This window comes from Sturnira hondurensis, unplaced genomic scaffold (genome assembly GCF_014824575.4).
Source record: "Sturnira hondurensis isolate 20B ecotype Veracruz unplaced genomic scaffold, ASM1482457v3 Scaffold0014384, whole genome shotgun sequence".
Taxonomy (NCBI): Eukaryota; Metazoa; Chordata; class Mammalia; order Chiroptera; family Phyllostomidae; genus Sturnira; species Sturnira hondurensis.
In genome coordinates this window covers 102,305-118,505 of record NW_028087015.1, presented here as the reverse complement: position 1 = coordinate 118,505, position 16,201 = coordinate 102,305, and the positions used below count along the sequence as shown (strand labels likewise).

Below are 16,201 nucleotides of genomic sequence, written 5' to 3'. Positions count from 1 at the left end.
GAGAAGTGTCTACTCAGGTCCTTTGCCCATTCTTCCTTCTTTTTTTAAGATTTTATTTATTTATCTTTAGAGGGGAAGGGAAGGAGAAAGGACGCGAAATATCAATGTATGGCTGCCCCCCATGCGTCCCCCACTAGGAACTGGCCTGCAACCCAGGCATGTGCCCTGACTGGGAATTGAACCACGATCATCTGGTTCGCAGGCCCGTACTCAAGCCACTGAGCTACACCAGCCAGGGCTTCTTTGACCATTCTTTTAATTGGATGTTTGGTTTTCTGGTGTTGACTTGTTTAGCTTTGGGGGTTTTTTTTTCCCATTGATTTCAGAGACAGAGGAAGGGAGAGAGAGAAGCAAGAGACATCAACGTGGGAGAGAAACATTGATTAATTGCCTCTATACATGTCCTGACTGGGAATTGAATCCACAACCCACGTATGTGTCCTGATCAAATCTACAACCTTTTTGGTGCATGGGAGAGCACTCCAATCAAGTTAGACACCTGGCCACAGTTGTTATAAAAGTTTTTAATAAATTTTGGATATTAACCCCTTATTTGATGTATTATTGGTGAATAGGTTTCTCCCATTCAGTGGGTTATCTTTTCATTTGACTGATGGTTTCCTTTGCTGTGCAGAAACTTTTTTGTTTGATGCAATCCCATTTGTTTATTCTTTCTTTTGTTTCCTTTGCCTGAGGAGATATATCAGAAAAAATATTGCTACAAGAAATGTCTGAGATTTTGCCCTAGCTATTGTGGCTCAGAGGATTGAGTGCTGGGCTACAAACCAAAAGGTCACCAGTTCAATTCCTAGTAAGGGCACATACCTGGGTTGAGGACCAGGTATGAATACCTGGGTTGGAGCCATGTGAGAGGCAACTGATCAATGTATATCTCACACATCACTGTTTCTGTCCCTCTCTTTCTCCCTCCCTTTCCCTCTCTCTAAAAGTAAATAAGTAAAATCTTTTTAAAAATGCCAAAGATTTTACTGCCTATGTTTTCTTATAAGATTTTTATGGTTGCAAGTCTTACATTTAAGTCCTTAATCCATTTTGACTTTATTCTCGTGTTTGGTGTAAGAAAACTTTTTCTTTCTTTTTTCTTTTGCAGTAATCTGTCCAGTTTTCCCAATACAATTTATTGAATAGACTACCTTTACCCCATTGTATGTTCTTGCCTCCTTTGTTAAATATTAATTGACCATAAAGTCATAGGTTCACTTCTGGACTCTCTATTCCATTGATCTTTATGATTTTATGCCAGTACTTTTGATTTCCATGGTCTTGTAGTATAGTTTGATACAGTGTGATTTCTCCAACTTTGTTCTTTCTCAAGATTGCTGCAGCTATTTGGGGTCTTTTGTGGTTCCATGTAGATTTTAGAAATATTTCTTCTAGTTCTGTGAAATATGCCATTGGTATAAAGACAGTTTTACTTCTCCCTTTCTAGTTTGAATATCTTTTATTTCTTATTCTCATCTGGTTGCTGTGACTAGGATTTCCAGTACTATGTTGAATAAGAGAGGTGAAAGTGGGCATCCCGGTCTTGTTCACAATGTTAAAGGAACACTTGCAGTTTTTGCCCATTGAGTATGATGCTGGCAGTGGGTTTAGCATTATGGCCTTTATTATGTTTAGGTATGTTCCATCTATTCCGACTTTGTTGAGAGTTTTTATCATAAATGGGTGCTGGGCCTTATCAAAAGATTTTTTTGCATCTATTGATATGATCAGGTGCTTTTTTCCTTCATTTGTTTATGTGGTGTACCACATTTATTGATTTGCAGATATTGTATCTTGCATCCCCAGGATAAATTCCACTTGGTCATGGTGTATGATATTTGTAATGTATTGCTGGAATTGGTTTGCTAATATTTTGTTGAGGAGTTTAGCTTCTATGTTAATCAGGGATATTGGCCCATAATTTTCTTTCTTTCCAGTGTCTTTATCTGGTTTTGGAACTAATATAATTCTGACCTCATAAAAAAAATTGGGAATCTTCTCTCCTCCTAAATTTTTGGGAATAATTTGAGAAGGATAGGAATGTTTTATAAAATTCACTTGTGAAGCCATCTGTTCCAGGACTTTTGTTAGGGATTTTTTGATTACTGCTTCAATTTCATTAGTTGTAATCTGTCTATTCACATTTTCTGATTCTTCCTGATTCAGTTCTGAAAGATTGTGGGGGGGGTTTCATTTTATGATTTTATTTTATTTTTTAAAATTTTTTACTTAATTCTTGTTCAAGTATTTTTCTATGAATTTATCCATTTATCCAGATTGTCCAATTTGTTGGCATATAATTTGTAATATTTTCTTATAATCCCTTGTATTTCTTTGGTGTCAGTTGTTACTTCTTCTATTTCTGATTTTATTTATTTGGGTCCTCTCTCTTTTTTTCTTGATGAGACTGGTTAAGGGTTTGTCAATCTTGTTTATCTTGATTATTGTTTCAAGGAACTAGCTCTTGGTTTCATTGATTTTTTTGTAGTTCTTTTTCACTCTGCTTCATTATTTCTGGTCAAATCTTTATTATTTCTTTTCTCCTACTCACTCTGGGCTTTGTTTGTTGTTTTTTCTAGGTCCTTTAAGTGTAAAGTTAGATTATTTATTTCAGATGTTTCTTGTGGTAAGCCTATAATGCTATGAATTCCCCTCATAGGACTGCTTTTGCTGTCTCCTGTAGATTTGGGGTTGTTGTGTTCTCATTTTCATTTCTTTCAACATATTTTTGTATTTATTCCTTGATCTCATTGTTAACCTATTCATTATTTAATATGTTATTAAGCCTCCACATATTTGTGTTTTTTCTTGTAATTGATTTTTACTTTTATACCATTACTGTCAGAGAAGATGCTTGATTTGATTTCAAATTCCTTAAATTTATTGAGACTTGTGTTGTGTCCTAACATGTTGTCTATCCTAGAAAATGTTTCATGTGCACTTGAAAAGAAGATGTATTCTGCTGCTTTGGATGACATTTTCTGAAGATATCAATTAAATCCATCTGATCTAGTGTGTTATTTAAGGCTGTGCTGTCAGTTTTAATTTCCCAGATATCTTTTTAAAACTTGCTTATGGATGTATTATCTCTTATTTCTCTGATGATATAAATAACTGTTATTTTTATTTCTTGGCTTTCTTCTCCTTGAATTGCCTATTCACCTGGAATTCCTCTGTTTGTGTAGGCCTCCTTCTTTCAAGTCAGAGATTTCCTCAGATGACTGGTGTTCTTTGGCTGGCTTGTAATAGTTAAGAGCAGGACATTAGAATATTGATTAGAAGCTCTGTGTCAATATGCAAGCATGTCAAGTGGTGAACAAAACTTTAAGGGTGACCCAGCCATTTTTTGGCCACCCCTCCTAACCTTTAATATATTTAAGATTTTTCTCTTACACTTGTTCATTTGCCAGAAAATCATGTTTTCATCTCATTTATGCAGGTATAAGTACAGCTTCCTGCATTTAGAGGGCTGAGTGGAAGAAGGGAACTAAAGGTATCACCATTTGGTATGAAGAATTTCACTTCATGTCCGCATGCTTTCCTGGCATCTGAAATCCAGTTTCTTTAGTTCAGCCTCTCTAAAACAAACCTCCAGTCATCTGCCAGGACCAGGAAGAGGTTGCACTCTCACTGTGCTCAGGTTTTCAGGAGGGAATCAAACAATCCTGTTTTCAGCTCCACCTATACCACTGATTTTACGGCCTCCTGGTGCCTCCAATTCCTGCAACCTGCTGTAGCCTACAGCACGAATCAGTTTGCTTCTTGGCTTTCCACTGTTAGCTTAAATTGCAACTGTCTTAGTCTGGTTCCATTACCACTCTTCCATGCGCTTTCCTGTTTCCAAAATGGTGTCATTTTTGCTATTCCCCCATCTTTGAGAATTAATGCATTTTTAAAAATAATCCCTTTAGTATCTTCGAGAAGAAACAAATAGATGTGTATGTTCAATCTGCTATGCTAAACAACTGTTTCCCCTCTGTGAAACACTGCCTTCTTTTCTCACCTGCCACTATTTGGTCTCCTACCTCTGTGGTGCTCTGGCCCAGTTTTATTCACTGTTTTCTCCCCGTCTTTTCAATCTTTAAATGTGGAGGGCCCTGGGACTTGCTCCTGGACATCTTCTGTTCTTTACATTCCTTCTCTTGATGACCTCACTTGTGTCAGGATTTATCTACAGCAAGGGAGACTTTACTTCCGCCTAATGAACCGCTCCTTTTTATATTTTTAAGCATTTCAAATGTAGCAGAATTCTTTTTTCAATTTTTTTTTCAGAGAGAGACATCAATTTGTTGTTCCATTATTGAGGCATTCATTGGTTGCTTCTTGTGTATGCCCTAACCAGAGATTGAACCCACATCATTGTCATATCAGGAGGACACTCGTAACCAACTGACCTACCCCACCAGGTCTCCAAATGTAGCAGAATTCTTGATCTCCTGCCCCAAACTTGCTACCCTGTAAAGGCTGCTCATCTTTCCATCTTCTGTTTCAGTTACTCAAACCAAAACCTGAGTCATCCTTGACTCCTTTTCTCTTACTCTAAACATGCAAGCCATCAACACCCATCAAGTCTGTCTCCAAAATATTTCTAAAAACCATCCCTTTCTGCTAGCACTAGCAGAACTACCCAAGCCATCATCTTTTGCCTGGCCTCCTACAATAGCCTCTTCATGGCTCCCTTGCCTCACTTTCCCTTCTGTTTTCCCCTCCTCCTCCTCACCTGTATACATTATCTTCTCAACAATTAAGGCTATCTTTCTGAAAGACAGACTATACCACACCTTGGTTTAAGACCCTCCAAAGGTTTCCACTTCACAAAAAGCCCAGATAGACTCCTTATCTTGGTTTACAAGGACTTGTATAATTTCACCCTTCCAAATTTCTTTAATTTCATCTGCACTACCTGCCTCCCCCAAACTCTAGCCACACTGACTTTTCTGAACATGAGCAGCTCAATCCTATAATTGGGTTTTCACAGCCTATTTTCTCTATCTGAAATGTTCTTGTCACTTAAGCCTCAGCTTAAATGTCACTTTCTCCAGACATTGCCAAATGTTCCCTGTGGGATAAAATGCCCCCCAGTTGAGAACTACTGGTTTAAAAGAATTTTCATTGTGCAATGGTCAAGAAGGGGTCTTCCATTAAGTCTGGTAAAGGTTTGGCATCATAGAGTCATTCAAAGTTTGTTTTTAATCAGCTTCAGCTAGTTGGAGCCCATGGCAATGAAACATGAATTTCAACAGTTTCCAAGCAAATGCTGTGGTGAGGGAATGTGAAATCTAGGGAGAAATACTATGAGAAGCATGGTCTTAAATTTATTAGCAAACAAGTAATTAGCTGCAATAAAAACAGTAAATACACAGTAAAGAAATCAGGCAACTTCTTAACCAAGTGACCAAATTTAATCTCATTTATGGTGGACAGATGAACATCATGCATCTGCAGAGCTGATCCCTTAAGAACATGTGTTACAGTATAATAGCTAAGAATGCACAGCCTCTATTTCAATCACAAGAAACCACCAAACACACACAAAAATAAGACAATTTTATTTTTGGAAAGTAGCCCTAACTGGTGTGGCTCAGTTGGTTGGGCATCATCCCACAAAATGAAAGAAAGGTCACCAGTTCAATTCCCCATTAGGGTACATGCCTGGGTTCAGTGTTTGGTCCCAGTAGGCACATACGAGAGGCAACCAATTGATGTTTCTCTCTCGAATCTATGTTGCTCTCTTCCTCCCTTACCCTCTCTCTGAAAATAAAATAAAATCTTTTTTTAAAAAGTAGCAGGGGCCTTGGCTGGTGTGGCTCAGTGGACTGAGCACTGGCTTGTGAATCAAAGGGTCGCTGGTTTGATTCCCAGTCAGGGCACATGTCTGGATTCAGGGCCAGGTCCCCCGCTCTGGGAGAGGGAACCACACATTGATGTTTATCTCCCTCTTTCTCCCTCCCTTTCTCTAAAAATAAATAAATAAATAAAATTAAAAAAATAGTACTAGGGGTGCTATATTCTTTTAAAACATCAATGTTATAAAAGACAAAGAAAAGCTGTGGGAACTCTTCCAAATTAAAAGAGCCTAAAGAGACATGGCAACTAAATGTAACATCTGACCCTAGACTGGATCATGTACTGGGGAGGGAAAATCTGTAAAGGATATTACTATTAGGTCAACAGACAAAGAGGAATATAAAAATCAGGGTGAATAAAATATAATAAAATAAAGCAAAAAACATGGACATGAAAAAATTATAATGAAGTAAAATTTTGAAGTTATTAACTGTATATGGTTTTGTAACAGACCATGTTTTCCTTAGGCAATACACACCGCAGTATTAAAAGATAAAAGGACATGATATATATATATATAGATAGATAGATCTATATACCTGACCCTCAAATGTTTCAAGAAAAAATATATATAGTTTATACAGAGAGAGAAAGAGGGAGATTAAGTAAATGATGAAGGAAATGGGGTAACATGTTAAGGATAGTTGAATCTAAGTAAAGGGTATACATATGTTTATAATATTTTTGTTTGAAAATTTTCTCAAAAAGCTACAACAAAAAGATTGGCTTTGGAAAACAGTTTGATTGAAGGAATCTAGCAGGTTAAGAAAATAACAATATTCTTATGATACAATTAGCTTGGTGGAAATATCACAGAAACCTCCTCCCACAGGCTACCACCCACCCCTCCCAATCCCTTCCCCTCTCCCCCCAAAAAGAGAAAAACTACATTTAGTACCCACGTTACTAGTTTGTGATTCTGGAAAAGTTACCTAAAGCTTCTCTGGGCTTCAGTTCCTCCAGAGTGCTGTTGGAAAGATCAAATGAAAGAACACCTATCAAAGACTGTCTGGTTACATACCACCATATACATTTCCATATACACGGAAAGTGTGAAACAATAACTAAGACTAGAGCCGTAAGTGCTTTTTTTGCCATTCAAGTTGTGGCTGCTCCACTGTCATTGTTCCAAGGCAACTTTTCCCCTGGGTTATATCAAGGAACCCACAAATTCGAGGGGCCTCGCTTGGCCTGGCCTGACCTCTCCAGGTGACTGATTGCCTCAAATGCCCGAGCGCGCAGGCACGGAGCTAGATCAAGTTTGGGCTTCTCTCTCTGGCCCCACCCTCTCTCGAATTCCGTCGCGGGATCGCCCTGGAAACGCATTTTCGGGGGAATGAGCAGCCACCAATGGGAAGGGAGCGAGTGCCACGAACCCACCAATAAGAAGGGAGAGGTGCGGGGTTTAAATCTGAGGCTGGGCCTGCCTCTCCCAGCGTGCTGTGGAGGAACGGTTGTCGGATTCAGGTCTCTGGTTTGTCGGGGGCTCCCGTTCTCTGCTTCCTCCCACTGAGCTGCAACCTGGTGAAGAGGAAGCCATGGCGCTCCGGGTCACCAGGGTGAGCTGCTGCGGACGGTGAACAAACACGGTCTTTCTGGCTTAGTGTTCTCATCTCGCCTGCCGGCGCCCCCCGGGCGGGAGCAGACCAGGGCAGAGACCAGGGCAGAGACCTGGGGAGGAAGATAGAGGTGTCAGTGGGCCCCTGGCATTGTGGGGGAGTTTGGAGGTTTTACCGACGGAAACTTGAAGGTGACAAAGAGAGCTGGATGGGCCTTGGATGGATATGGGGGTTGGTGTGGGGGAACGGAGGAGGGTCGACGGGCAACCTTTTCTAAAAGGTAATGGAGGGCCCCTGTGTGGCCTTCCACCAACTACATTAACTCCGTTAATGTTCTTTCCGTTCGAGAAAGAAAGGAAAGAGCCGGCAATTTATGACGTTTTTTAATTTCCTTTCAAATGTAAATTCGTGGTGTTTTAGTGCCAGTGGCAATAAATGGGCAAACCCCTCTATAATATGAGTGAAGAGGTTCGGGGAGGAAACTGACTTGTCACGGTCTTGGCGGAGACCCTGCAACCCGAGTTTCCCGCACAGCCGAGTGCCCGCGGAACCTCTCTTTTGGCTTACTTTAATCCCTGACTTAGTCTAACCTGGCTGGGCCAGCTCTCAAAAATGGCCTCACTTCTTTCAGAATACGAAAATTAACGCTGAAAACAAGGCGAAGAGCAGTATGGCAGGCGCAAAGCGTGTGCCTTTGGTCACTGCTGCAGCCTCGAAGGTCGGACTGCGGCCAAGAACCGCACTTGGAGACATCGGAAACAACGTCAGTGAACAGCCACAGGCCAAACTGCCTCTGAAAAAGGTAACTATCTTCCTGATCCAACGTATCTTATATCTGTAAAAGTCCACCTTGCAACTGTGACCCCGGGTTGAGAAACATTCTATTCTCTCCCATTCATCCACAGGAGGCAAAACCTTTAACTGCTGGAAAAGTTATTGCTAAAAAACTACCAAAACCACTGGAAAAGGCACTCGAGCCTGAGCCTGAGCCTGTGCCTGTGCCTGAGCCTGTGCTGGAACCGGGGCCAGCGGTGGCGCCGGAACCTGAGGCTGTTAAAGAAGAAAAACTTTCGCCGGAGCCTATTTTGGTAAACTTATTTAACTATTTTAGAGTCTGTTGATTTTTTTTTTACGAATCTCATTTTACTCTAATGCATGGAGTAGCATTTCAATAAATAATAATAATAGTAACATTTATAGAGTACACTGGTAAGCACTTTAAATGAATTAACTCACATTATCTTATACTCTCTTAGCTAGTATTATTACTTCTACTTTGTAAATAATGACTTGGAGAAGTATTAAGTATGATCTAGAGACATATCAAATCAGTGGCACAGCCCTGGCTCAGTGGATTGAGCACGGACCTGTGAACCACAGGATTGCGGTTCAATTCCCAGTCAGGGCACATGCTTGGGTTGCAGGCCAGTTCCCAGCAGGGGATTCACGAGAGGCAACCACACATTGATACTTCTCTCCTTCTCTCTTTCCTTTCCCCTCTAAAGATAAATAAATAAAATCTTTAAAAAAAAATCAGTGGCACATACTGCATTCAAACCCAGGCTTTGTCTGGCTTTGAACCTATGCTTTTTTTTTTTTTTAATCCTCACTTGAGGATATGTTTTTATTGATTTTAGAGAGAAAGAGGGAGGGAGGAAGGAAAAAAGAGAGAAAGAAATATTGATGTGAGAGAAACATTAATCAGTTGTTTCCCCTACATGCCCCCAACCAGGGCTCAAACCAGCAACCTAGGTATGTGCTCTGACCATAATCAAACCCACAACTTTTTGGTTTAATAAGTCTGTAACATATAATGGGTATAAAGCAGGGAAAAAATGTAGCTCTTCAGAGATTATGTAAGAAGATGAGTTAGTTAACAGCTTCAAAAACCTAGTATTTCTATTAAGTATTAGGTAAATGTATCTACTGGAAGAGGTTGCTTTGTGAAATTACAATGAAATGTGTTCTGAGGCCCTAGTTTTAAAAACTTAATACAACCAGTTGGGAAAATCTGTAAAAGTCATTCAGGCTGGCTTATATATAAGAATATAAGATTTAAGGCTATTGGCTTAGCATTGGCCTTCTGGACATAACACAGTCTTTAATTGGCCATTCCAAACTACCTGAGCTTTCCTTGAAAGTTCGATATTGGTTTTTGCCTTTGCTTACACACTAATTTGAAATGCCTTCCTCACTCATTTAGCTAATAATCTTTTCATCAAAACATCTTGGATATCAACTCCTAAAGATCTGCCTAACTTCCACCACCCCAACCATTGTTTCTAGAATCAGTCTCCTTACTTCACTTTAAGTTCAAAACCCCTTCATAACATAAAGTTAATGGCTAGCACAGAGCTTGGCTTGAAGAAAGTGCTCAATTAGTGAACAATTGGGTAACTGGAGTTGGAAGGAAATGGTTAATGAAATCAGTCAATAATAGGACAGAACTTGTATTCTCTTGAGCAGTGACAAGTGGTTCATGTTTTGAAAATAAAAATGAAAGCTGTCTTGCCATTCATTTGGATTAACTTCACATGACACTGATAAAGACATTTATTACTTACCACTCTCCTTTGGAGGAATGTCCAGAATCTGAATTTATTTACTTTTCTGTTTTTCCTCTTAGCATTTAGGTTCGGCTGACTTCAAATTGGCATTATACTTTTCATATTAATTGCTTCTTAAAGAGAAACTGAATTTAAAAGATGATACTTGATCTTTAAGGAAATTAATTGCACGTTCAGCAAATGGTCTCTTGAGCTGGTACCAATCTGATCTTGATCCTTAGATTGTATGCTCCTCTTTGCTGTTAGCTCAAAAGGTTTCTCTGTTTCCAGGTTGATACTCCCTCTCCAAGCCCAATGGAAACATCTGGCTGTGCCCCTGCAGAAGAATATCTGTGTCAGGCTTTCTCTGATGTAATTCTTGCAGTGAATGATGTGGATGCAGAAGATGGAGCTGATCCAAACCTTTGCAGTGAATATGTGAAAGATATCTATACTTACCTGAGACAACTTGAGGTCAGTATTATGATTAGAATCTGCTTTTTCTAAACTACATCTAGATTTATTAAAGATATTTGCCATTAACAGTTTACAATAATTCAAGCAAGATGTGAGAAAAACATTTTTAATAGTAGATTCCACTGGCAAATTCTCCTTCATGGAATACCAAAAAAAGAGAAAAAAAAAGCCGTGGCTGGTGTGGCTCAGTGAATTGAAAGCTGGCCTGTGAATCAAAGGAGGGGGCGAATAAGCCTGGTCTTGTGGGGGGCGGGGGGGGCGGATTTAAAAATTAAAAGAAAAATCACTACACAAACCAATGAAGTCTTAATTTACCATTTTTAGAAGATTTTATTTATTTATTTTTAGAAAGTGGGAAGGAAGTGAGAAAGAGGGAGAGAAATATCAACATGTAGGGGGTGGGATGGGATGGGAGTAATAGACAGAAAACTGTACTTGAAAAATAATTAAATAAAAATATTGGGGGGAAAAATAAATAGAGTGAACAACCTAATGGGGGAAAAAAAAGAAAGAAATATCAACATGTGGTTCTCACATGCCCCCCCCCCACCCCGACCCCAACTAGGGACCTGCCCCACAACCCAGGTCATGTGCACTGACTGAGAAGCAAACTGGAGACCCTTTGGTTCACAGGCTGGCACACAATCTATTGAGCCATACCAGCCCAGGCTTAATTTGCCATTTTGAATAAGGAAATTTTAAAGTGAAAGTAGATACTACCATGGCTCTTTCTAATGCAAAGTCCACAGACTGAATGATATATTATGATATATTTATATCTCTCACAGAAGCTGGCAAGTCCCAAACTCTGGAAAAACTATAATCACCCCAACACAAAACATTTTGGTTCAGTGTGGCTGTGAAACTGTTCTTTGTGTCCAAGAAGAATACACTCAAAAACTAAAGTTTTGGTTTTCTTTTATTTCATCCCACTTCTGAAACTTTTCATGAGTGGCATTTATCCTCTCCCCCTCAAAAGGAAGCATTCTGTATGCCAACAACATAAGCTATACAGTTGTCAGATTTATCCAGTTTTTCATAATGCATGCTCTAACCCCTGGCATCATTAGCATTTTCAATCTCTTCCCTGTTTCTTTGGGGCATCTCTATTTTCTACACAGTTGTCCTCTAAGATGACTTCCTTGCCAGGACCAGCCGTCTGCTTTGAGTTTCTTCTCCCTTTTTAAAGTTTGTATTCCAATTTTGGAGGAGTAGATTTAGCAGATGTATGTGCTAGTCCTTGATCGTTCACTCTACTTATGTGTGGTGTTTGGGGGGTTTAAACCCCTGGGCAGGAGAATGGTAGCCCATGGGTTCTAGGTGATCTGAGAGCTGCTGCTATTTTTCTCTACTTCATAAAGCTCAGATTCTGGGTTTAGAGCCTTAGATGAAAAAAAGGGAGATGATAGTAGGGTATCTTTATTTGGGAGTAAGTGGGTACAGAGTATGGGCCAGTAGGCCACAATGGTGAATTGAACATAAGATCTGACAATATGAAAAACCTGTCCCACTGTCGTACTTAGCGCTTGCGTGCTTTTTGTAGTGACCACATGAATAATTAACTTAAGGACTGCTAGAGATCCTAAATGCCCCAGAGCTATTCTGGTAACTAATATTTCTTTTTCTTTTTTTAAAGATTTTATTTTTATTTACTTATTTTTAGAGAGGGGAATGGAGGGAGTAAGAAAGGGAGAGAAACATCATTGTGTGGTTGCCTCTCACATGGCCCCCACTGGAGACCTAGCCCAGAACCCAGGCATGTGCCCTGACTGGGAATTGAACCGGTGACACTTTGGTTCACAGCCCACACTTAATCCACTGAGCTACACCAGCCAGGGCTAGTAACTAATATTTCTGATCAGAAATGTCACATGGAGTGTTGCTTCTGAAAATCAGCATTTCTTTTGCAGGAAGAGCAGTCAGTCAGACCAAAATACCTTCTAGGTCGGGAAGTCACTGGAAACATGAGAGCCATCCTAATTGATTGGCTGGTGCAGGTTCAAATGAAATTCAGATTGCTACAGGAGACCATGTATATGACTGTTTCCATTATTGATCGGTTCATGCAGGTGAGCATAATTCAGTAATTGAGGGTTCTGTCTTCCAGGGTCCTAGCTGAGTCATAAAAAACAGACCTTTTCAGCTAAAATCTGTTTTGGGGGATAGATTGTCATAGAGATTTTGCTCTGGGAATATGTCTTCCCCACCTCTTTCATAGCTCAGTGTCTCCTTTTTTCAAATACATATTCATCCAGTTAAAATTCCCATTGCAGAATAATTTGGTGCCCAAGAAGATGCTGCAGCTGCTTGGTGTCACTGCCATGTTTATTGCGAGCAAATATGAAGAAATGTACCCTCCAGAAATTGGTGACTTTGCCTTTGTAACTGACAACACCTACACTAAGCTCCAAATCAGACAAATGGAAATGAAGATTCTGAGAGCTTTAAATTTTAGTCTTGGTCGTCCTCTACCCCTTCATTTCCTTCGGAGAGCATCTAAGATTGGAGAGGTATAGATCTCTTAAGAAACCTTCGATGTGGTACATTAGAGAATACTGCTGACCAACTATAGATAGAATTCAACTATCTGACATTCCTAACTACAGGGGAAGGGATAAACATAATTTATTTCCACGCAGGCTATATATTAATATTATTAAGGCCTTCCATGGGCTGTTGTACTTGAGAGTTTGTAGATAAACATTTGTAGCTACAGTTAGGGGCATACTGGTTATTGCCAAGGCAAAATTTTCTGCCAGCTCAGTGACCTGTGTGTGGGTTTTGTTGCAGGTTGATGTGGAGCAGCATACTTTGGCCAAATACCTGATGGAACTAAGTATGTTAGACTACGAAATGGTGCACTTTCTTCCTTCTCAGATTGCAGCGGGAGCTTTTTGTTTAGCACTGAAAATACTCGATAATGGTGAATGGGTAAGTTCTGTCCTGCAGATCTAGGTTGCCCTAAGTTTGTAAATTGTAAATATTATTTGCCTGAGTATAGAACTTTTCACTAAAGGACAGTTCAAATGGTTCCTAAATATGGCGTTACAGAGGGAATGATTAAAGATTATATCCTGCTTGTGATGTCTTCATAGAATGCTTTCATTTCATTACCTGATTTCATCTTTCTGTATCCCTTTGAGAAAGGCAGAGCCACTGATACTCCTTATAAATGGAAAGGTTCAAGCAGGTCAAATGACATACTAGAAGTTCATTCATAGTCATTGATTCAACAAGAATTTCTGTGTGCCATGTGCTACTCCAGGCCTAAGAATAGAGAAAGTGGGCCTTAAAGAACTCAGATCTAGGTTTGGAGTGGACAAGTCAGTAATTGATTGGTTTGACCACAGGATATGAGAGAAGCATGAAAGAGGAGTGTCTAGGGAAAGAGGGATCTTAAGCTTGTCTTAAATTTTAATTATAATAAGTCATACGGTATCTGTCTCCCTACCTTCTTGAATAACATCTAGAAATGTTATGAAAGTCTTTGTTGATGAGCATTTTTAACATGAACTTTTGTTGCCTTAGACACCAGTTCTACAGTATTACCTGTCATACACTGAAGAATCCCTTCTTGTTGTTATGCAACACCTTGCTAAGAATATAGTCATGGTGAATAGTGGGCTTACAAAGCACATGGTGAGTCCCATCAGTGACACCTCAGGAGGCTGTGGGGAAAGTGAAAATAATTAAAACTTCATGCCTGCAAATGCATAGCTTATTTTTAAGAACTTATGTTTTACATGAATATCTGTACTACCTGGATCTTATGTTTTTCTCTTTCATTAATTACTACGCTTTTCTCTTGCAGACTATCAAGAACAAGTATGCCGCATCTAAGCATGCTAAGATCAGCACTCTAGCACAGCTGAATTCTGCACTAGTTCAAGATTTAGCCAAGGCTGTGGCAAAGGTGTAACTTGGAAACTTGAGTTGGAGTACAGTAATATCTGCAAATACAATTGGCACCATGTGCTATCTGTATATATTATATGTTACATTTACTTACTTTTAATAAAGCTATTGTCCTTTTTAATTCTTATACTTTAGTTCATTTGAATGTGGCTACTTCCTACTATAGGGTACCTTAAAAGGTGTCTTCAAGATATGGTGGGGAATATTGGATGTAAAAAGTGCTTTCAGTTAACCTGGAAACCCAACTAATATATATAATTGTTGCTTATGTAGTTCTTGTTTTATGTACCTGACTTTTACTTTATTAATGGGAATTACTGAGGTTGTGAAGGCATTCAAAACTCTTTATTTTCACAGAGCATACTACATGTAAGCCCAGTTATCTTGGAGAATTTGCTGCCTTGTTCTACTTCAGTAAAAGTCTACTTTATACCTAGTCTCCCTGTTTTCTATTTCTTCTGGTGGTTGCTGCCATAATTCTAGTAACCTGCTTTTACCACTATTTCTTAACTTATCAAGTTTAGTATCAACTTTTAACTTGAAAAATAAGAACTCTAATCTATATTCTAAACTTACTTGACTTTGTTTTATTGGTTGAGAAAATAAAAGACGCTCCTTATTAAACATACAAAAGTTTATTTTACCCGTCTCCCAACTTTCATCCCTACATCTCAATCCTATCCACCTGAACTTTGGGATATATCTTTTCCTGACTTCTATAAACATAGACATGTGTATAAATTGTGGAGATTTTTAAAAATGAAATTGTTCTATTTACTCAGCATTCTTTTCAACTTGTATGGGCCTTACCTATATTTCAGTATTACATTCCATAGTATACTATAATATAGCCAGTCATTCTGTTGACATTCAGTTTGTTTATTTTCTTCGCCACTGTGCTGTTTAAATATCATTAAATACCATGCCATTTTTTAACACATACTGGGTTCTCCCGGGAGTGTGTTTGTTCTCACTTCTACCGGATGCTGCCAGATGACTCTTGGTGTCATTGGCAATGTACAAAAGTGCTTGTTTTCTCTGCAGTCTTGCCAGAACTAATGGTAATCATTTTCTTCAATTTCCGTGAATTTGGCAAAAAAAATATATTGTTTGTTGCTTTAATTTATACTTCTAATGGCTACTTGAATAAATTGTTGTTGTCTACTAACTGATCAATATACAAGGCTTTCCTGGCTTGTTATTTGCCCTTCGTTAACGCTGTTGTTTACCATGCAGACATTGACAGTTTATATATTATCAAATCTATTTTTTCTGTAGTCACTTTCAGATTTTCATTGTTAAAGTCATCTCCATCCCCAAACCATAAATATCTTATAAAATTAAAAAATGCATCCATTTAGACTTGTTACTGCTGTGGTGTGAGGTGGGATTCTATCTTCCAGATGGGTGCCTATTCATGCCAGTACCATATGATTAAAGTCATCCTGTCCAGCTGAACTGGAACATCAATGCTCATCTACTGCTTCCTGGTCTCCTTGTTTTTTCCTGTGATAAACAATATTAAACTATATTATCTGATAAGGCTATACTATTTTTCAAATATTAGGGGGCAATTTTCAAACATATATGAACTTTAAAATTATTTTTACCAAAAAGCTTTTGAAATTTTGGCTATTATGTACATAGTACATTATATCCTAGGTTGAAATGGACTTACATTGTCTCTACCCAGAAGCATTTTTCTCTATCAAGTTTTGTTGCAAATCCTTGAATATAGTATTAGGACTTAATTATATAATTGCTGCACTTTTCCTGTCAAGTTTTGGGGGGCTTTGTCTGTTTATCTACAAATGGTTTAGCACCAGGTTCCCCACAAATGTGTGTTCCCCCAAA

General features: G+C 38.9%; 1 protein-coding gene across 1 annotated transcript; it reads left to right on the top strand.

Moving 5' to 3' along the window:
* Positions 1–7,173: 7,173 nt before the first annotated feature.
* CCNB1 (cyclin B1) lies at positions 7,174–15,523 on the top strand. The gene is made up of 9 exons (XM_037062820.1): positions 7,174–7,409; positions 8,041–8,211; positions 8,315–8,497; positions 10,247–10,429; positions 12,343–12,501; positions 12,706–12,942; positions 13,223–13,363; positions 13,961–14,071; positions 14,244–15,523. Exons 1-9 carry the CDS (start codon positions 7,389–7,391, stop codon positions 14,349–14,351), a joined length of 1,314 nt encoding a protein of 437 aa, XP_036918715.1. The 5' UTR covers positions 7,174–7,388; the 3' UTR covers positions 14,352–15,523.
* Positions 15,524–16,201: the final 678 nt, after the last annotated feature.